Source organism: Plecotus auritus (genome assembly GCF_963455305.1).
Source record: "Plecotus auritus genome assembly, chromosome: 10".
NCBI lineage: Eukaryota > Metazoa > Chordata > Mammalia > Chiroptera > Vespertilionidae > Plecotus > Plecotus auritus.
In genome coordinates, this window is record NC_137785.1 from 30,661,783 (window position 1) to 30,683,738 (window position 21,956).

A 21,956-nucleotide genomic window follows, 5' to 3' on the forward strand; every position below is an offset into this window, starting at 1 on the left:
CTACTGTTACTGCTCTTCCGTGGTCCAACGTTCACAGGAACATTTTCCGGATACCAGGCCACTTCTTAAGGTTCTGACACTTGTAAAAGATCATGCTCATGCTGGCGCAAACTCCTGCATCTGGCAGTTGCAGTGTTCCCTACAGAACAGAACCCGAAGCTGAGGGAATGGTATGTGGCACCCCAAAGGACCCTGGTAAGTGATAGCCACCCCCCATGTGAATGAGGAGGTCAGGGAAGGGTGGGGAACGAGGACACCTTGCTCCTGCTCATTGACCTGTTCAACCTCTGTGGCAAAAGGGAATTTTTTCTGAGATCAACAAGGTGATGTCATGTTAGGGAAAGTGTTTCTCAGGTGGCTGGCTAAAGGCCTGTGTCTGTGGCCCCATCTGCCCCACCCCCTGTACACACCTCTGCTGGCTGAGGTTGACACAACCCTGTTCCCTGTCACTCTGTTCCCGCTTATCTCCCGCCTTTTCGGCGCCACTACCTTCTTGGAAATGAGTTAGGACAAAGGGGAGGGGGCTTAGCACCCCCCGCCTCTGGCCCCATAAAAGCGACTGTAACTTTGCCCAGACACCAGAGCTGTCCTAGACCTAATAGCAGGACACCAGCCAGACGGCACAATGGCACTGAATGTGCGGATCCAGGCTGCCTGTCTCCTGCTCCTCCTCCTGGCCAGCCTGGCCAGTGCCTCAGCTCTGCACCAGGTGAGAGCCCACGGGGCCTGGGCACAGCGGGCAGCCACATGGGAGAGCCAGGCCCTCGGAGGGGACTGCTGAGGGCAGATGGAGACCACAGGACTGGGCAGATGGCAAGGCAGGCAAAGGGGGGAGGGGCAGCTGCCTGAAGTACAGAGACAGGGTCCGAGTGGCAGGGACTGGGTGTCCCAAACTAATTCCACATTTATTGAGTGCCTACTCTGTATAAAGTCTTATTCTAAACGGGATCAAGCAGCGCACAAGGTAGATGAGAGAAGAATTTTTGCTCTTAGGGTGCTTACAATCTGGTCAGGGAATTAGTCAAAAAAAACAAAAGATCGTGGTGGGGGGTGGGGGAATAGGTGAGATCTAGAGCTGGCAGTCAAGCAGGGGTGTTTTGTGAGAAAATGGTATTTGACCTATGACTTGGAGGGTGAGATGGGGGGCGGCAAGCTAAGACCCGAGGTGGGGCAAGCATGGTGTACTTGATAATCAGAGGCTGTAGGAAGTGGGTGGTGGTGCTTGGAGCTGAGACTGAGGGGTGGACATGCCGAGTCTTAGTGGGCAATCATGCAAACCCTGATGTTCCTCCAAGTGCAGAAAGAGCCCTGCAGGCTTTTCTAATGGGTAAAGCCACAGCACGACTGATATGTGTGAGGGACGGATTGTAGGGGCAAGATGGAGGCAGATTTTTTATGGGTGAGGGGTGGCATCCAGGCCAGGGAGGGCGACGTCCCAAAGAAGAGCAGCAGCTATGGAGAGAGCAGGAGACCTGGGTGTCTGCAGGAAGGAGATTGCCCGTGGGAAGGTGAGGAAGGCCAGGAAGCAAGGCTTCTAGCTGAGCACCGGGCACCCCCGGGAAGAAGGGGTTGGTGTGGCAAATGCAGCTCTGCCGGGCCCCTGCCATTCTCAGCATTCCTTCTGCTTTCACAGACAACACAACTCGCAGACCTCCAGACCCAGGGTACCACTGGAGCCACAGCTGGCTTGATGGTGAGAACACCTAGGCCTCCTTTCAGAGCCTCACAGCCTTCCCTGAGCCCACGCCTGCTCACCCTTCCTTCCTTCCTTCCTACAGCCTGGGCTGCAGAGGCTGAGGAGACGAGACACTCACTTCCCCATCTGCATCTTCTGTTGTGGCTGCTGTTATCCATCAAAGTGTGGGATCTGCTGCAAGACGTAGAGTCTCCCTGCCCTCCCCTCCCTCCTTTATTTATTCCTGCCGCCCTCTAACACTTGGTAAATGGTCTCGGAATAAAATGACTGTTCTAGCTTTTATTTTCCAAACCAGAGTGTTGCCCTTTCTCCCTGCCAAAGGCCTATGCCAGAGGCCTGCCTGGCTGCTGTCTTGTAAGGGCGTACTCAGTGGGATGTGCGGGTTGTGTGTCGAGGTTGCAAGGAAGCTTGGTGAAAGACATTTGTTTTCTGTTCTTCCCCTTCTTGAAGCCCCACTTAAGACCTAGAATTTTTGTTGCCATAGCAGGGAATAAAAATTAAAGTTTCTTTTTTAAGTTTTGAAATGGGTGACAAACTCAAATGCCTAGCCAGGGTTCTCAAAGTCAAGTCTGGGGCTCCATCCAAGGCCCCACAGGCGGACACTATTAAGATGTTACTAGTTTCCTTTACTCTCATTCTCACATGAGTGTGCAATGGGGTTTTCCAGAAGCTCTGTGACATGATGACATCATCACTCTGATGGCTAATGGATTGTAGCTGTGCTTTAAAAATTTCCCAGTTTCAATTTTTAATATGTTAAGCAATTATACATATAATCCACTTAAATGAAAGTTTTTGGAGTCCTCAATAATTTTGCAGAAAGGGTTCCTGAGACCAAAATGTTTGAGAACCACTGGCCTTGCAGACAGATGCAGTAAATGAGGAAGGTGTGGATTTGTTTCCCAGGAGCACATTAGGTTGTAATCTCTCAATAAGGACACACTTTGCACATGACACACAGAAGAGAACACCATTCACAAGGAATTAAGGTCCCTCCCATTCTTTTTAAAAACCATATGCCTCTCAATTTATCCGATTTTCCCATTTTTGATAGAAACAAAGATGCATTTCACTATCTTCTTAGCCTATAAGAAAACATCAGCAGTGGTGTGATGATAAAGGGCCTGGCCATTTGGCTTCAGTGTTGTGTGTGGACAGGAAGTGGGGAGGCCTAGATCCCATCTAAAGTGGCTCCCTCTGATGGCTGCAATGCTCAAAGGCAGGCCAAACATGGCTAGAGCTTCCTTCCAAGAGAAGGTGGCAGTCCTTTCTGATTTTTAAAATTTTGGCAACTGATTAAAGGAATTTGATTTTTAAAATCAACACTCTGGGAGCGAAACTAAACCCAATTTGGAGCTGGATCAGTCTGGTAACCCACAAACTTCTGCTTTCTGCCTTCGAAGCCATGAGAGGCTCCTCTGCTGAGAGGATTTCCTGAACCAAGACTAAGGGGCGGGAGAGGAAGGCAAGCTGGAGAGCCTGGCCTCCTATTTGCTGCAGGATGGAGCAGGCATCTTCTCTCCTCCACGCCCCCACCCCACCCCCCGACCCCCACCTCCTCGTGTGAAAGGACAGAAGTGTCCCTACAGTGCTCAGCTGATTGGGCTGTTGAGCAGCTCAGCAAGGGATGAGTGAAATGGTTTTGGAAACTGTCAAATGCCTCATCAGTATAAAGGATCAATATAGAGGGGAAGGAAGAGGACTCTCGGACCCCCTCAATAAATGCCTAGGAGGTGGGAAACCTGAAATGACTACATTTAATGACACTGAGTACTCTTTGCTCATCTTAGTAAGTTCTCCGGGCGGTCCTAGAGAGAAGCAGAGGTGCTCCAGTTTCATTGTGCACCAGAATCTGCTAGGGGGCAGATTGCCAGAGTTGCTGACTCCACAGGGCTGGGATGAGGCCATGGAACTTGCATTTTTAATAAGCTTCCAGGCCATACTGATGCTACTGGCCAGGGTTGGGGGTGGGGGTCACTCGGAAGACTCCTGGTACAAAGCTGACAACTCTGGCTGAGGGCAGCAAGTGCCTCTTGGCTGGACCAAGAACCAGCTTTCACTCAAGAGAGCTTTAAACAAGTGGGCCTGAGGGCTTGATCTGCCCTGAGTTGAGTTTGGCTTGCACTGCACAGTATTTTTAGATACAATGGGGCTAATACTTAAAAAACAAGGTATGGCACATAAAAATCTGAACTCCTGATATTACGGGTTAAACTGTGTCCCTCTCCTTCAAGTATATAAGTTGAAGTTTTAAATCCCAGTACCTCAGATTGTGACCTTATTTGGAGAGAGGGTCTGTAGAGAGGTTATTAAGTTAAAATGAGGTCATTAGGGTAGGTTCCAAGCCAGGAGGACTGGTGTCCTATAAAAGGGGTATTTGGACACAGAGGCCCTCGCCCAGGGAGAACGCCTGGCGAACATGAAGGTGGCCATCTGCGAGCCCAGGGGGAGGCTTGACCGGAAGGAACAGCTCCTGTCCCCTAGCCCTCAGAAGGTACGATGCCAAAATGCTGACTTCCCACTTCTAGCCTCCCGCAGTGAGATAATCAACTTTCTAAGCCATTCGTTTTGTGGCACTTTGTTACAGTGTCCCTAGCAAACTATCATCTGCCTTGAGGGGAAGGACCTGTGATCTGGCAGAGCTGGGGGCTGGGTGTGAGTGAGTGGCGCCTCTCCCCTTTAGACAGGCCTATGCTCTCCAGTCCCCCAGTCCTGTGTTCTGGGCACGGGAGTTTTCAGATTTCAGTGGTAGTTGCCAGTGCTGTCTATGGGACTCACTTGCCTGTGCATCCTTCTCTCAGGGACAGCCTTCAGTTCACCCCCAAACAGCACAGGCACATGAACCAAGGGGGTTGGCGCTGACACTGAAGGCTGTAACATGAGTATCCCAGGTCATGGTGTCCTCCCCCAAAGCCCGGGCACCAGGCCCCTCTCTTCTCCAGGACCTGGGCGGTCAAGCCCCACCCCGCTCTCAATGGGCCTTTGTCCCTGACTGGGAAAGGCACGGGCAGAGTCTGACATCATAAAGCCTGATGTGGGGATGGGACTCTCCTTCCCCCTCCGTCCAGCCTTCTCTCACTCCTCAATTCCCTGTCTGAGGGATTTCCCGCCCCTCAGCCCCCATCCACCCAGTTTCTCCCTTGGGAGGAAGGACACTCCCTCCCTCCCCACAGAAGATGCCCCAGTGTGACTGAGCAGCTCACAGTCAAAGCACTACTGACTTAATCAAACCACTGCCCGCTCCCACCACCACTTTGCAAAGATCATGCCAATGGAAGGGTCTGGATGGCAGGAGGATCACGCGGAATCTGCCCACAGAGGGTCCCTACCCTGCTCAGAGTCAGCACAGCCCTCAGCAAATACCCTTGGGGCCCTGTTCTAGGGGAGTAAGACAGACAGGTTGAGTAAGACAGACAGACAGACAGACAGATAGAAACACTTCCCTCTGGAAGTCCCTGGCTGGTGGGGAAGGAGCTCACTGATAGTGCAGATGAGCAGATGTGCTGAGGGCTGTGGAGGGACAGCCACATTTAAGTGAGGGACTTTGGCTTGGGAGAAGGCAGGCGGCTTCCAGAGGAAGTGGCATCCACTCGGTGGCTTTGGCTAGGGCAGAGTGGGCGTGGGGCGAGGTAGAGGAGCTTTCCAGGAGGAAGGGATCAGCGCAAAGGCCTCCAGTCAGAAGGTGCCACAGGGTATCGGACGGATACACGCATGCATCCACCCCGCATTTATGAAGCTTAGCTGTGCCAGGAGCCGTGCTACAAGCAGGAAAGATTGGGAACAAGCAGGCAAAGCCCTCATCCTCCTGGAGGTCATGTGCTCGTGAGAGGAGACAGTCAATACCTAAGGTCATTTCTGATGACAAGAAGAGCCTAGAAGAAAATAGACCAGGATGCAGGCACCAACTGTGACCAGGGAAGTGACTGTAAGGGAGGGGGAGGTGACACTGAAGCCCAGAATGGCAAGGTCCTGTCTCCTCTCCCGCCCACACCGGCCTCTTGCCTCTCATGACCAGGGCTGTACCTGTCATTGCCACCAAGATTCCCTGGATGCTGAGGACAATGCCTTCTGTTTCTGTCTGAGATGTTCAGAGATATTAGAACGCCCTCCCAGGGACTCCAAACCAGGGTGCACAGCAATGCAGGAGAGGGGAGCAAGTGAGGCAGCCCCCCATCCCCTCCAGGAAGGAGCTAGTAGAACCCAGGCATCAGGCTGCCCAGTGGAGCAGTGGTGACAAGGGCCCCTTTGTGCCCCCCTCCCCCGGGACAGGGAGGAGCTGGGCCCTGGAGGCAGGCGGTCCCTGGCACCCACGGGGGTGGGGGGGCGGGAAGGAGGGGCCGGCAAGTGGGGGCCTAGACCCTGGGAGGCCAAGGGACTGTAAGCAGGCGTGAGGAGCAGAGGGTGCAGACACAGGAGCATCCTGGTGAGTACACAGCAGCCAAGAGGGGCCGGGGACAGGGTGGGAGCAGAGGGCCATGAAGCAGGGGCACCCGAGGTATGTGCAAGGTGAGGGTGGTCACTGTGAACTGCCACTAATTTAGGATGGGGATGGTGTTCCTGGGGACTTTGGAGTGAGCTGGGACCATGGCAGGACAGTGATAGGGCTTTGGGAAGAAACTACAGAGAAAGAACGAAGGGCCCTCCTCAGCACCCCTCGCGGTGGAGGTTCTGCAGGATCAGCCGCCCTGGGGCTTCCAAGTTTGGGGCAGATGTGGTGGAAATGGCCTGGAGCTGGGTGAAGAGCTGACTGATGCCCAGGTGATTAGATACCTGCATCCTGCCCTCTGGGAGGGGGTGAGGCAGTGGGCTTTGAGTGAGCAAGTTCCAGCACCTGGGCGCACAACAAGGGGTGTGTGTGTGTGTGTGTGTGTGTGTGTGTGTGTGTGTGTGCGCGTACCACCCTGGGTGGGTCTGAATTTACATCAGTGTTTGTCAACCTTTTTTTCATCACATCCCCACCAAAAATTTTTTTAGACCTGCTCTTCCTAAATCCCACTGCCCCTGTGAATTTCACTACTACAGCTGTGCCATGCACGTTTATGCACTGTGGTCCTGGAGAGTCACAATCACTGCCATCATCTGCCTGTGTCCATCAGTATGTGTCTGGGCAGGTCTGTCCTAGCTACACGTCAGTGTGGGTGTGCAGCCGTGTGTCTTTGTGAGCATGGCATGCAGGCAGGTTCACGTGCATGCCTGAACATGGTGCCAATGTCAGTGCAGGTGTGCTTCTGTGACTGTGTGTGCAGGCACAGTCTGCGGGCACAGGAGTCTCAGTGCCTGTTCACATTGTAGGGTCCTGACCAGGTGTCCACATGAGTGTCTGTGGTATAAGCCTGCTCCTCTGGCTGGGTCTAGATCTATCATATTCCAGAGCAGCATTTGCATGTGTCTGGCTGTGTATGCATCTGTGTCTGTGGGAAGAGGGTGGTGAAGGCCTGGAAAGGCAGCCACTTGGAGACCCTGTCTCCAACCCTGAGGGGACCTACAGAGCAGCCAGGAGGGTCTCCTGACCTCCCAACCCCTGGTCCTTCCTGGCCCCACATAGAGCCCAGCCAGGAGTGTGTCTCTTCTCTCACCCCACCTACCCCAGGAGTCCCCCAAGATGCAGCACCCTCCCCGTGAGGGAACAGGGCTCTTTTGTGCTGGGCACTGGCCTCTGCTGAGGGTGGGGACAGCAGGGGCCGTCTGTGGGGTGGGAGCGGGCGGCAGGAATTCACACGGCATGTTGGGAATGCTGATGCTGTGAAACCCAGTCATTGATGGCACTGAGTCTCTGCCTACCACCCCCAGGGCTCCCCCCACTCACCTCATCCCCTTCCCCCCACAAGGCTCTGTCACTCCCCTTTCCTTCCCCACAGTTCTTGGTAGTTTGGTGGGGTGAGGAGTGACCCTATGTAGAGTAGCTGCTAGGCTGTGTGGGAGGGGTCCGAGCATCCAAGGGCAGGCAGCCTTACAACAGGCAGCAACTCATAGCAGATGCTGAGCGGGACGGGGGTGCTCAAGCTCCCGCCCCCTTGCACCTGTCTGACTCTTATTCCAGGTTGGCAGGCTGACATCTTCAAGTGGGACCAGAAGACATTCTCAACTCAGGGAGACTGAGGTGAGGGACAGGGTTCCTTCCTCCGGGCTCCCCCTTCTTCCTGTTGCTGGTCCAGCTCGGCTCTGTCATTACTTCCTGAGGGTCCCCGGGGGCACCATGGTGCTGAAGATCATTGTCAGCATCTTACAAACACATAGAGACAGGACAGTTGGGGGTTAAGTCTGCACACCTGGAGCCGGGCAGATAGGGCTTGTCCTAGTTGATGCTTACCAGCTGTGTGGCGTGGACAGGTTACGTAACCTCTCTGGAACTCAGTTGTAAAATGAGGGTAATAACTGCACCTGCCTCAAAGAGATCATATGAATTAATATAGCAGAGTAAAGCACTGAGGACTGGTACCTGGTCAATGCCATAGACATGTTTGTAATTATATTTATAGCAGCAGCGCCTATGTCTGAACAAGCCCCCTCCTGAAGCCTTAATAGAAGAACCCCTTCCCCTAACCCTTCACCCCTCCTGTCCCTTCTCCAGCTGTCATCACACGCTGTACAAAATGATATTCCTCACAGCACTGCCCCTGTTTTGGATTATGATTGCAGGTAATGCCGGGGAAGGGGATGGCTGGGGATTCTGGGGCCTTGGCCCCAAGCAGGCTGGGATTGTTTCTATGGGTCCCTGGATCCCTCAGGCTGGGGGCAGGTGATGAGAATGGGGCAGGTGATTTGGTCAGGACATGTCCCTTGGCCTCAGCAGTCCTACTCACCCACAGCCTCTCGAGGGGGTCACTGGGGTGCCTGGATGCCCTCGTCCATCTCGGCCTTCGAGGGCACATGCGTCTCCATCCCCTGCCGCTTTGACTTCCCTGACGAGCTGCGGCCTGCCGTTGTGCATGGCGTCTGGTACTTCAACAGCCCCTACCCGAAGAACTACCCCCCTGTGGTCTTCAAGTCACGCACCCAAGTCGTCCACGAGAGCTTCCAGGGCCGCAGCCGCCTCCTGGGGGACCTGGGCCTGCGCAACTGCACCCTCCTGCTCAGCAACCTCAGCCCCGAGCTTGGCGGCAAGTACTACTTCCGCGGGGACTTAGGGGGCTACAACCAGTACACCTTCTCCGAGCACAGCGTCCTGGACATCATCAGTGAGTCCCCGGGGCTGCACAGCAGTGGGGCAGGGGCATCCCTGGGGCAGGCAGGGGTGTAGCAGGAAGTCCTCCCCAGTACAGACCCAGGGACTTGTTAGGCTGGGAGGTGCAAAGCCGGTCCCCACACGGACCAGGCAGATGACTGAAATGAGCAAAGCGGAGCCCCAAGCAGTCTCGTGGCCCTCAAAGGGAAGCGAGGCGGGGGCCGGGGGGGGGGGGGGGGGCAGAAATAGGGCTAAGGTCTCTTGATCGCTGCGTTCGCTGGGCAACTGTGCGAAAGTTACTTAACTTCTCTGAGCCTTGGTTTCCTCTTCTGCAGTGGGGGCAGGGGCAGCCCGTGAGCTCAGTGAGTGCTTGTCAAGTGCTCAGAGACGTGCCTGGCACATGGCGCCAGCCCTGCTCACGCGCTGGGCAACCAGAATTGTGTATTTCCTGTGATCTCCTAATTCCTAAACATTAGCTGCTGGTTCAGATATATAAATTTTTAAATTCCTAAATGCAGGCCACATAAAATGCAGCTCTGGGCCAGATTTGACCATCAGAGCAGGGCCCACTGCTTGATTTCGGACATTCCTACTGCCAAGTGCCTGAGAAGCCCTACCCTGGAGCTCTTAGATTCGGGCTGTCGTCAGCCGTGAGTCTCTAAGAAGAGCTGGATGACAGGCCTGATGCAGAGAGAGACTACACCACACACACACACACACACGCGCGCGCACACACAGACACACACACACAGACACAGACACACACACACACACACACACACACGGAAGTAAACCAAATCAGACATGGGGAGGAAGCAGGCTTCTTAAGGAATATGTGGTAGTGTCATGACACAGGTGATCAAGCCAGAGTGACAGGGTTTGAAGCTCAGTGTTACCCTCTGTGGCCTCAGTCTCCGCAGCTGCAGAATGCGTAAAGTAGTATTACCTGCCTGCTAGCGCGGCTGGAAGGCAAACGCAATGCTGTGAAGGACTCAGACCAGCACATTGTTGTTTCGTTACTATTACACGGTGGTTGGGTCTGTGCAGGGCTCTGGGTGAAGGGAATCGGGCAGATAGAACGTTTTAGGGAATTCTGTATCCAAGGGGAGGGAACCAGGTACCAGGACTGGAGCTGGTCAAGGTGGGGATGTCTGCTTCCTCCATCCTCCTTCTCCCTGCCCATGTAGACACCCCCAACATTGTGGTCCCCCTGGAAGTGGTGGCAGGCACAGAAGTTGAGGTCAGCTGCCTGGTGCCTGACAACTGCCCAGAGCTGCGCCCGGAGCTGAGCTGGCTGGGCCACGATGGCCTGGGGGAGCCGGCTGTCCTGGGTCGGCTGCGCGAGGACGAGGGCACGTGGGTGCAGGTGTCACTGCTACACTTCGTGCCCACTAGGGAGGCCAATGGCCTTCGGCTGGGCTGCCAGGCCTCCTTCCCCAACACCACCCTGCAGTTCGAGGGCTACGCCAGTCTGGATGTCAAGTGTGAGCCTGGGTGCCATCCGGGGTTGGGTTTGGGGGGTGGGGCCCGTTGCACCTGCCTGCTGATCCCACTGTGTCGTTGGCCTCAGACCCCCCTGTGATTGTGGAGATGAACTCCTCAGTGGAGGCCATCGAGGGGTCCCATGTCGGCCTGCTCTGCGGGGCAGACAGCAACCCGCCGCCGCTGCTGACCTGGATGCGGGACGGCATGGTGCTTCGGGAGGCCGTGGCCGAGAGCCTGTTCCTTGAGCTGGATGAAGTGACCCCCGGGGAGGACGGCGTCTACGCCTGCCTGGCAGAGAACGCCTATGGCCAGGACAACCGCACCGTGGGGCTCAGCGTCATGTGTGAGTGGCCGCCCTATGGACTCACTTGGCACTGGCCTGCAGAGTAGGGACTGGGGGGAAGGGGCCCTGCCCAGGGCGGGGCTGGGCCATCAGGAACAGAACTGTGGTTGAGGGAAGATGGAGAGGAGGGTTGTGGGTCAAGGCATTCATTCATTCCTTCATTCTTTGCACAAATATCTAGTGAACAGCTACTCTGTACCACTCTCATGCCTAGGACAGGAGCAGAAGACAGATGTGGTCCCTGTCACCCAGGAAAGCTGGTTTTATTCCATTTCCTGGGGCAGCCTGGCTGATCTGGGAATAGATCAGGGCTGGGCCCTAGGAATCTGACTTTTAAATGAGTCCCATTGCAGTTCTAATGGGAGGGTAGGGGGGACCCCAGGCCTGACCCAGCCCATTGTGTGCACCTGTACATTGTGGAACCCCAGAGGAGGGGGCTAATCAGACAGGATTCTTAGCTAGGAACTCAGGAGAGGTCATTCATTCATTTTTCATTCACAAATACTGATTGAGGCAAAATGCCAGGGCTGTGGATAATAATAATGACAGCTACAGCCAACATTTACTCAGCAGTTTCTGACTACTTTACACAAATGTTCTTCCCCCAGGCATCCCAGAGGCTGGCTCCTCCCACCTCCTTCTACTCTCACTGAAGCCTTCCCTCACCATCCTAGTTAAAACAGTAACCACCCTAACTTCCCATCCCTCCCTTTATTTTTCTCCAAAGCACTTATCCCAAATTTGCCAATGATATATTTTATTTACTTACATGGCCACTACCCACATGGGCAGGGATCTTCCTCCACCTCGTTCAGGCTGGAACAGTGCCTGTTACTTGAGTTCTCAGTTACCCCTGCGGAGTTAGAACTGTTATTAAGCCCATTTTCCAGATAAGAAAAAACGAGGCCCACAGAGGTTAAGACATAGGTCCACACACAGCTGGAAGGAGCGGGGCCCGGACTCAGACACAAGCATTCTGGCTGCAGAGCCCCTGTTTTGTAAACAGGACAGCCCGGCCTGGGGCTCCCCGAGCCATCCTGAGCTGCTGTGCTTGGATTGGGGTGTATGGGTCACATTTGGGGGTGGAAGTTGGCTGGCAGAAGAGGTACCTCCTGGCATCTGACCATCGCCCCCTGTTCTGCTTCCCAGATGCACCCCGGAAGCCAACAGTGAACGTGACAGTGGTGGCTGTGGAGGGGGAGACGGTCTCCATCTTGTGCTCCACAGAGAGCAACCCAGACCCTATTCTCACCATCTTCAAAGAGAAGCAGATCCTGGCTACAGTCATCTACGAGAGGGAGCTGCAGCTGGAGCTGCCGGCTGTCACGCCTGAGGATGATGGAGAGTACTGGTGTGTGGCCGAGAACCAGTATGGTCAGAGGGCCACCGCCTTCAACCTCTCCGTGGAGTGTGAGTATGCCCCCGCCACCCCCCGTCCCGCTGAGAGCTGGCTTGACTTGTGTCTCCCCTCCACCTGAGGTAGATGGTTCAATAGGGACGTCTGGGTAACTGGAGGTACTCACATATCCCAACCAAGAGTTAACATTGCACCAGCAGGTAAGGATGGGGAAGGCAGGAAAGTGGAATCCACAGAAAGAAAATACCAGTCTCACCTGAGAACACTTGTCTCCACATCCTGGAGTGCGCTTTTAACCAGGGAGACTCTGGATCCCATGGCCACTGCCCCTTTAACTAAAATAGTAACCATGATATCTATCCCTTGTGGAGCATCCCTACGTACCAGGCATTGTTGGAAGCTGTGTATAGGGACCCACTCATTTCATCCTTATGACATCCCTGTGAGGGGGGTTCCATCACTGCCCCTAGTTTCTAGAGAAAGAAGCTGAGGCCCAGAGAGGTTATACCACTTGCCCAAGGTCACACAGCTAGGAAATGGCAGAATTTTAAGATTCAAATCCAGGCAGTTTGGTTCCACTCTTCTGTAGCGCCCAAAGCTTACTTCATCCTGCATTATTACATCAGAATACAGTCAGTGGTCTAGCAGTGGTTATGTGCAAAGGGCTGTGTGGCTCTGTGAGAGGTGGGGAATGACACCAAAAAGACACCAAGCTTATAAACAGATATAAGCTAGAGAGATGAGCTGGATGCACATAAAAAGCTAACTGCCTTGGAAATGAAACTCAGTGTTCCACTGCCAGCTGGTGCCTCTCCAGCATCCTCTCTATGGAGAGCACCACTAACACACCGATGCCCACTGGCCACCATTCTGGGTTGTAGCTCCCAAGTCACAGTTTTGACCCCCCCCTCCGTCAGCAACTCTCTCTGGAATGTCACCTCCATATTTCCATTTTTCCTGCTTCCTCCTCAGCTCTGACCTGACCTCTGGCACTAGTCTCCAAACTTCACTACTCTCAACCTCAATTACTTCACTTATAATGGTCCCCACCACACAAGTTTGCCAGAAGATACTGAGCACAGTCCATACGTGATATTCTGCATGTATGGTGATAATCAGTATGTTGTAGCTATAGCTCATTCCCGGAGTGCCATCTTCCAGGGCAATGCCATGGCCATCCACTTCTTTGCTGACCTTTCATCTTTGGCCACATTCCCTTCAGTCTCTGGTCACTCACAGAATCCAATGTGGTCACCATGTATGGGCTTTGTGGCACTGTCTTCTCCATGTGTGCCCTTTGGGCCCAGCTTCCCTCTTCTGATGTACCCTCTTTTCTGTCACACCCCAAGCCAGTGGTCCTTAAGTTTAAGAGTCAGAACCCACTGAACATACACACAACACCATCTCATGTACATTGTCAGTCACTCTCCCCCACCCCCCCTGCATAGTAAGAGTAGTTGCAGCAAATGGCCATAAAGGGCCTACTCTGGGTCACGATTCCATCCTCTACAGGTGGCTTTGCTGGGTCCTCCTGGTGGCCCTGTGAAACAGGTGTTTGTTATCATTAGTCCTTAACTAAGTACAATGAAGGTCAGAATTTCCCCATGCTCATGCAGCTAGGAAGGTTGGTCAGAGCCAAGATTCTCCTGGACTCCTGTCTGCCCCAGCTGTTAAACCTCAGCTGCTTCACCTCCCCTGCAGGTCTTAGCACCCAAGGACTCACTTAATCTGGATTAAAAAACAAACAAATCAAAAGAAAGAAATGGGAAAAAGCAAAACAAAACAAAAAACCCCAAACAAATAGATTTTGGAATATAAAGCCATCAACCCACTGGAGTAGCGGAGCAGCTATGACATCCCCCCCCCCCGCCCCCCACCTCCCGGCTAAGCTCCTCGGGTGTCTACAAGCCCGTGTCACAGTGCTTTCCCTCTGGGAGTGCAGCCTCAGCTCTAAAGTCTATGTCCCCTAGCACCTGGCTTTAGTGCTCACTGACAATGGTGGGTACCCAGTCTGTGCAGGGTTCCCAGCCTTACCTGCCCACCCCAGAGCCCAGCATGGCTTGGGGACTGCAGGAGGCTCTCACCCTTACGGAGTGTCTGAGCCCTTTGCCTGTATTGGCAATTTTATTCTTACAACAATGTGATTGGGAGAGGGGACTGTTGTTCTTTACCCCAAACCAGTTTAAGAGAAGAAAACTGAAATGTTACCCAAGAGCTGAACCATCTGGGTCTACATGCCAGCTCTCTCTCTGTCTTACTGCACCATCTCAGACAAGAGACTTCACCTTTACTGAGCCTCAATCATTTCCTCTGAAAAATGAGTGTGATAAGAGTATCTTACTCCAAAGTTGAGTATGAAGCTACGGAAACGATGGTGATCTTCCACAGCATCTGACACTTCCTGTAGGTTCCATAAGCCTTAGGTAGCCTCACCGTTTCCCACTCATCTTTCCTTTGGATGACAGGCTGGATGTCCGCCCTGCATTCTGAAGCCAAGGCTTTGCTCACATGCTCCCTCTGCTGGAATGGTTCTATTTTCCTAATCATTAGTCCTCGGGCGTATGTTAATTTGTCTTTACAGCACAATCATGTGCCTGTCTTCAGAGTTCCTGTGGGCCCTGTGAGTTAAGGACCATTACCCCTGTTTGCATAAATGAGAACTCCATCTTGGAGGCCCAAGGATGCTGAGGGCCTGATTGAGGCCACCAGCCAGTAGATGGCCACTTAGGGTTTGTCTAGTGTCAATTGGGGTGTCCCAGGCTGCCTGCAAAGCTTCGAAAATGCTAAGCACATGCAGGCAGGGTGCCAGCGTTCCCGCAGCATCTCGGGCAGACACTGTCACTGGTGCATTCTTGAACGAAAGGGTTTTTTAAAAATTTAATTGTTGTCCGTTCAGGTGTGTCATTATTGGTTTATTTTGTAGTGCGTTAATTCGTTAACACTACAGCAAGCATGGTGTATGCCTGCCTAAGCAGAATTGGGGGTATTCAACTTTTGATTTACTAGACTTAGATATGTGTACGCATTGAGGTTCTGATTAGAATCATCTCTATTATGTATACATCTGGTCACATGACTCCCTGGCCCATCACTGTCACCTGCATATCCTTTTGTTGGAAATTGAAAATACTAGTTAAGTGGGGGTGGCGAGCTGAGGGTCCTTGGCCCCTGTGTACATGGGTTTTGGTCAGAACTGAGAATCAGAACTCAGGCTATGGTGAGCAGAGGGGAGTGCTCGACTCTCCAGGAGGGAACGAGAATATAGTTTTAAAAAGCAGCATTCAAATTTCGATGATAATTTCATGTTTTGGAAAATGAAAGAAAATCATCATACCTGTACCACTTGAAAAAATACAAATGGCAGTACAGCAAAGCTCAACAGAATCTTGGGTGGAGGGTGGTGCTGGGTTCGAGTGGCACTGGGACTCTCATGAGGGAGGGCCAGAATGCAAGGGGGCTCTGGAGAGTCAGCAGGGCCGTCTGCAGGATGGCCTGAAAGGGGAGTGGCAGAACTCAATAGGCCACCCCATAAGTCTTCCCAGAGCTCTGCTAAATGAGAGACACGATTTAAGTGTGGGTGACAGAGCGAGACAGAATAAGAGCCCGTCTTGATGGAAAAGAGAGACAAGCCGTATCAATATGTAACCCGGGTAGGAATGAGTGCTGGGCAGAAAACTTAGCGGGACCTGAGTCATGTCAGCAAAGCGAGGTGGTAGAAGAAGGAGAGAGTATCCGAGTGGTCTGAGCAGAACCTTCATGGAGCGAAGAAGTGCGTTGGGAAGGTGCCTTCAGGGAGTGTTCCAGGCTGAGGGAGAAACAAAATACCTGGGTGGGAAACAGCTCCATAAATGCGAGAAACGCAAGGAGGCTGGTGTGACGGGAAGGAATGAGCCTTTCAGGGTAAGACCCAGAGGTCAGAGTGCGGCTCGGTCCCGCAGGGTCTTGCAGACCAAGGCGAATAAGTGGGATTTTATTCTAAGTGACACAGAGCAATTGGAGGATAGGTTTGAGCAGGGAGCACTGTGATGTGATTTAAGTTTTGCGAGGTGGGCAAAGTTACACATGTAAAGGGATGGTGTGAAGGAGAAAATGCAGCTCACCTGATGACAGCTATGCCTGCTCTGGGCCCTCAGCCAGGGAGTCCTGGCTTCTGGCTGTCTCCAGCCCTCTCAGTCCGATTTTGCCCCTGCAGTTGCTCCTGTGATCCTTCTGGAGTCCCACTGTGCAGCGGCCCGTGACACGGTGCAGTGCCTGTGCGTGGTGAAGTCCAACCCGGAGCCCTCTGTGGCCTTCGAGCTGCCCTCGCGCAACGTGACAGTGAATGAGACAGAGCGGGAGTTCGTGTACTCGGAGCGCAGCGGCCTCCTGCTCACTAGCATTCTCACGCTGCGGGGACAGGCCCAGGCCCCGCCGCGGGTCATCTGCACCTCCCGCAACCTCTACGGCACCAAGAGCCTGGAACTGCCCTTCCAGGGAGCCCGTGAGTGGCGTGGTCTGGGGCTGGGAGCCACGGGACAGAGGGGGCTCCTCCTGGATCCAGGCTCCTCTCCCCAAGGCTGACTGACCATCAGCCACCGAGCCTGGGTCAGGCTATGCAGGTGGATCATATGGTAAAGCGGTCCCTCTGGACAGGAAGGAGAGGCCACCCTGAGTTTGCCTAGACTGTCCTGGGCCCTCCCAGGCCCTCCAGGCTAGTCAGTCTGTGAAGGATGTGCCAGTTATTCAGATATTTTTCACTGTCGCTGATGTCCCGGTCTGTCTCCTAAGAACCCAGGCGTGTTCACTCCCACCAGCAGTCTGAGGGCACCTGGGTTTTCTCTATCCTCAGACCGCCTGATGTGGGCTAAGATTGGGCCCGTGGGAGCCGTGGTTGCCTTTGCCATCCTGATTGCCATTGTCTGCTACATTACCCAGACACGCAGAAAGTGAGTGCCCCACCGGGGTCAACCTGGGGGAGGGGAGAGACTCTAACGGTGGGGAGGGAGGCTGTGGGCTAGGCAAGGGAGGGCAGCCCTGTGTAGGTGGGAGGGTGTATTCTGCTCTGAGGATTCTCCTCTGAATGGAGGAGAAAGGAGTCCTGCTTCCGTGAGCCACTACAGGTCAGCATGTGCCAGTGCCTGAGCCAAGCACTTTCCACCAGTCATTTCCTGTTTCTCCTCTCTGCCCTCCTGCCCTCCAAGAGGTGTGATGGGAAACCCAGCTTCCCCTGGCTTGCAACCTCAGCGTCGGTCACAGGTGGTTCCAGAAGTGCCAATGACCACACACATCTGTGGCAACACAAATGCTCCCCAGCCCAAACACACCCATCTGCCACCACTGTGCTGCTATTTTCTGCCTTGTGGCTCTACTGAAAATGAGTTAATCTCCCTGCTCCATATCTTGGCAGCAAGAGGGACAGACAGACCCAGAGCAAATGAAGAGAACCCGGAGAAGCCAGGCGGGGTCCTGAAAAGTGGTAGAGACCAGGGGCCACAAAACAGGGGAGGGATGGACGGTGGTGGACAGGAAGGGCTGGCCATTTAAAGAGCCTGTCTGCCCCATCTTAGAGAGATGGGTGGGATCAACTCGGGTCCCTTGGGCCAAATTCCTAAGGTAGATGAGGGTATAGAAAGGGTGGGGGAGGGAGACCTGGGAGTCCCACTGGGGCTCGCATTTCCTGCCCAACAGAAAGAACGTGACAGAGAGCCCCAGCTTCTCCACAGGGGACAATCCCCCAGTCCTGTTCAGCAGCGACTTCCGCATCTCGGGGGCACCGGAGAAGGTGAGGGCCAGAAACCTGTGGCTCCAGACAAGTTGGAGAACCTAAATGTCAGGGACACTGGGGTCCTGGGAGAGGCCTGGAAGGCCAAGTGGCAGAGGGGAGGCCATGCCCCTTAGGAGGGACAAGGAGGAAGTGTGGAGGGCTGGCTTGGACCTAGGCTGGGAGGGGTGCTGAGACTGAGACTATGAAGGGGACTATGGGGCTCAGGCCCAAGGGAAGCCCTCATGTAGGTCTATGACAGCATTTCCTTCTCCAATAGTCCAGAGTGGTCTCTACCCTGGAATGAGCGCCCAGGAGGTAGGTTCTGGGGGGGGGCCTCAGTGTGCCTGCCTCTGGGCCCTCGGTGGGCCTTGGGGCTGTCATGCATATGTGTGCATCCCTGTCAGGAGTCCAAGATGGTCCCTGGTTAAGTCTGCCCTGCCCAGCACCCCTAGCCTTGTCTATTCTATCCCACTGCTACTCCCTTCTGTCTGTCTGTCTTTGGCCATTGTTCTATGTGTCTGTCCAAAGGCTTATGTGTGTGTGGGGAGGTGGGGTGAGGGTGGGGGGTAAAAAGCATGAAGGGGAAGCCAAAGCCACACCTACAGGATCACCAAGATTGCGGGGGGACATGTACAGACATTTGGAAAGGTGAAATCCGACCAGGTGGCTTTACTCTGGAAAGGTGTCATGGATTGAATTGTGTGCCCCCCAAATTCCTATGTTGAAGAAGTTTTCCTGAAGACATTGAATTTGTAGTCAACTTTTAGGCTAAGCAATGAGGAGGGTGTTGCGAAGGGGGAATCTCCATATGGGAAAAGGTTCTAGAGTGGGATGTGGGGACTGTGGGGCTGGCTGGGCTGGGGGTCCTTGAGAAAAGAGGTTCATATGGGGCTTTGGGACTCAACTGGAGGTATGGGGTTCAAGCGACTCCAGCCTTTGCATCTGGATAAGGTGGAACGGGACCCTTCTAATGGGTTGGTTCCCTTCATAGAGTGAGAGGCGCCTGGGATCTGAGAGGAGACTTCTGGGCCTTCGAGGGGAGCACCCAGAGCTGGACCTGAGCTTTTCTCACTCGGACCTGGGAAAACGACCCACCAAGGACAGCTACACCCTGACAGAGGAGCTGGCCGAGTATGCTGAAATCCGCGTCAAGTGAGGGAGCTGGGGGCAGCCTATGTGGCCACCACCCCCTCAGCGCCCTCCCTGGCCCACACTGGCTGAGGGCTCCCTTCCTCCCCAAAGTACTGGGGGCTGAGGCAGGAAAGGGATGGAGCAGGTGACAGCAAGGTCCTGGGGGTCTGGCCCCCCATCCTTCCCAGCTGCCCCTACCCTGCCAGCACCACATCTTCACAGTGTGGCTCTCCTCTAACCTCCTTTAACCTCATCTGTCTGGAGGGAAGTTTTGTCTGTCTGTGTTATTTATTGCTATCCCCTGCCTGGTCTCCTCCCCTACACCTGGCCCCAGGGTCTATACTAAAGGGACATGAAATAAATGCCCCAAAGCTAAATGCCTGTCTAGATCCTAACGATTTCTGACCTGTCCCTGCGGGAGACTTCCATCCCCCTCCTTTCCCTCTGTCGGGTGTGTGGGCAAGGCCCAGGGATTCTAGCCCTGAGCCCAGGCCAACCACCATTAAGTTGCTCCCACTCTGAGCTGTGGGCTGGATCTGGCTCACAACATGTCTTATTTGACTTCTAGTTAATTTCACATAACAACCCTCATTCCGGCCTCTGCCACAGTCAGAGCGACTGACAGTGTTGTGCTTGCACTTGACCACCACAACTGTGACTCACTGGAAGAGAAGGGTTAGGGGCTCCCTATTTGCCACAGTTCCTACCATTTCCTGTTGTCCCACACCTGGCTGGCTTCCCTCACTCACTAACATGCCCTCTTGTGCCCTGAAGGTCAGGGGTGACCCCAGGCCTTTTCATGAGCCTGTGTTGGTTTGACTGCCATCCTTCACATTCATGCCGCACTCTGACACTTCAGTCTTCAAACTTTACTCCATTTGGTTCAAGAAACATTATTTAGGCTCCAGCTGTGCGTTGAGCCCAACCAGGAGGCTCAGGCTATCCTGGGAAGGGACTCCCAGGACACCCCTGTGAAGAGGAAAACACTGGCTAGGAGAAGCTAGGTGACTTTTCCAGGGCCCCGAAGCTAGTAAGTGGTGTGGCCAGGCTCTTGACCCAGTTCTTTTTTTATAAAACCTGTCAAGAATTTAAAGAAGGCCAGTCCCCGAGTGGCACCCTCACAGGAGATTTACTAGCCACAACCTACCTCCTGACTTCCCAGGGGCCACGCCCTGTTGAGGTTGCAAATTTGTCAGCTGGCTGTGGACAACCTGGGCCCATGGTCCAGACTCTCTTGGAAGACTCTTGAGATGGTTTGGGCAGACACGTGGAGAGACTGCGTTGGGTGGCTCTAGGGCGGGGGCCATTTCCCCCTCATGCACCCAAATAGCACTACTGATCCTGTGCAGAGCCCTCCCTTCACATGGCTTTGTTTTGGCCTAATGAACTCTGCTGATCTCACCCTGATGACTCCGAGACCCTGCCTAACCACAAACGTCCACAGGTCCCTGGAAAGTGGCAGGTGGCCTTGGTGTATCCTGAGATTTCCGCTGAGTGGCCTCAGACCCAGCCCTGGTGCTGAGTTTGAATCTGTATGAACCTGGTGAACACCACTCGCCCCTACCTGGTCACTCACTGAGAACCTACTTCATGCAACTTGGGTACTGCCCAGAGGCTTTTTCATGACTGAGCTTAACAGACAGCCAGCAGGAGGAGATGAATCTAGGATTTCAGGTGCTTAGGGTCCTTTGCTGACCAGCTTGATGCTAATGGAAGCTGGTCTTGTTATGTAGTTTGGTCCCTCCCATGTGCATGCACCCAGGCCAAGTAGAGGCAGCTACAAACTGTGGATTGCTTTGTAGCTCCAAACAGGTAGCCCAGGGATGGTCACAAAAAGGACCTGACATTGAACTGCACCAGAATCCCTCCCAAGAGGCCTCAGAAGCAACACACCTGGTGGCAGGATTCAGACCACATCAGAGTATGATCCAATTACCTCTACAACCAGCACATCAAAAGAGAGATCTTGGCAGGCACCAGGGCTGCTGGGATGAATTTTGTTATGTGGGGTCAGCCCCTTTACAGTAGCTCGTACACTGTGATCAGGGTCAATCCTCATAGTCAGCTGGGCTGACTATGGGCTAACAGCAATCAAGACTCAACTACAACCAGAGGCTCACATAATCCTCTCAAGTTTGCTAGAGCACGTAGTGCAGGTGATCAGGGAGATTCCACCACCAAGCCCAGAAAACACCTACTACATAAGGCCACCATGCCAAGACTGGGAACATAGCAGATCTACCTAATATACAGAAACAAATACTGAGAGGCAGCCAAATTGGGAGACAAAGAAATATACTCCAAATGTAAAAACAAGAGAAATCCCCAGAAAAAGAACTAAATGAAATGGAAGCAAGCAATTTAACTGACACAGCTTTCAAAACAATAATTATAATGATGCTCAAGAAAGTTAGGGTAAGAATAAACTCAGTGAGAACTTAAACAAAGAGATAGTAACCATAAAAGAAGACAGCTATACTAATAATAGAGGAATATGCAAAATGTCTGGGACGCCACCACAGTAACAGTAACGAATGAACAGCAGGCTGTGTGGGGCGACAAGGCTGGCAGGGGGGTTAGTGAGGGGCGACAAGGCTGGCAGGGGGGTTAGTGAGGGATGACCAAACGACTGAACAGCAGGCTGCGTGGGGTGACCACGCCAGCAGGGGGGCAGTTGGGGGTGACCAGGCCAGCAGGGGGGTAGTTGGGGCCAACCAGGCTGGGGGGGGGCAGTTGGGGGTGACCAGGCCAGCAGGGGGGCAGTTAGGGACAACCAGGCTGGCAGGGGGGGCAGTCAGGGGTGACCAGGCTGGCAGGGGGTGGGGGGCAGTCGGGGGCAATCAGGCTGGCAGGAGGGGCAGTTTAAGGGACTTCTAGGACAACATCAAGCATAACAACATTCATATCATAAAGTACCAGAAGGAGAAGAAAGAGTGAGCAAGGGACTGAGAACCTAGTTGAATAAATAAATGACTGAAAACTTTCCTAACCTGGTCAAGGAAAAACCCCTACACAAGTCCAGGAAGTGCAGAGTCC

General features: G+C 53.6%; 2 protein-coding genes across 4 annotated transcripts; both read left to right on the plus strand.

Annotated features, from left to right (window-relative positions):
* The first annotated feature begins 583 nt into the window (after positions 1 to 583).
* Positions 584 to 3,448, plus strand: HAMP (hepcidin antimicrobial peptide). The gene is made up of 3 exons (XM_080645137.1): positions 584 to 709; positions 1,634 to 1,693; positions 1,779 to 3,448. The coding sequence occupies exons 1-3, from the start codon at positions 626 to 628 to the stop codon at positions 1,881 to 1,883; spliced, it is 249 nt and encodes an 82-aa protein (XP_080501263.1). The 5' UTR covers positions 584 to 625; the 3' UTR covers positions 1,884 to 3,448.
* Positions 3,449 to 6,025: 2,577 nt separating this feature from the next.
* MAG (myelin associated glycoprotein) lies at positions 6,026 to 19,297 on the plus strand. 3 transcript variants are annotated; one of them, XM_080645650.1, is made up of 12 exons: positions 6,026 to 6,119; positions 7,737 to 7,796; positions 8,268 to 8,335; positions 8,506 to 8,874; positions 10,049 to 10,345; positions 10,432 to 10,689; positions 11,839 to 12,099; positions 16,239 to 16,526; positions 16,875 to 16,971; positions 17,714 to 17,807; positions 18,067 to 18,104; positions 18,781 to 19,297. In XM_080645650.1, exons 3-11 carry the CDS (start codon positions 8,290 to 8,292, stop codon positions 18,091 to 18,093), a joined length of 1,737 nt encoding a protein of 578 aa, XP_080501776.1. In that variant the 5' UTR covers positions 6,026 to 6,119; positions 7,737 to 7,796; positions 8,268 to 8,289; the 3' UTR covers positions 18,094 to 18,104; positions 18,781 to 19,297. The 3 variants fall into 3 exon arrangements, with proteins under 3 accessions (XP_080501776.1, XP_080501775.1, XP_080501777.1); XM_080645649.1 differs by lacking the exon at positions 18,067 to 18,104; XM_080645651.1 differs by lacking the exons at positions 17,714 to 17,807; positions 18,067 to 18,104.
* The last annotated feature ends 2,659 nt before the right edge of the window (positions 19,298 to 21,956 follow it).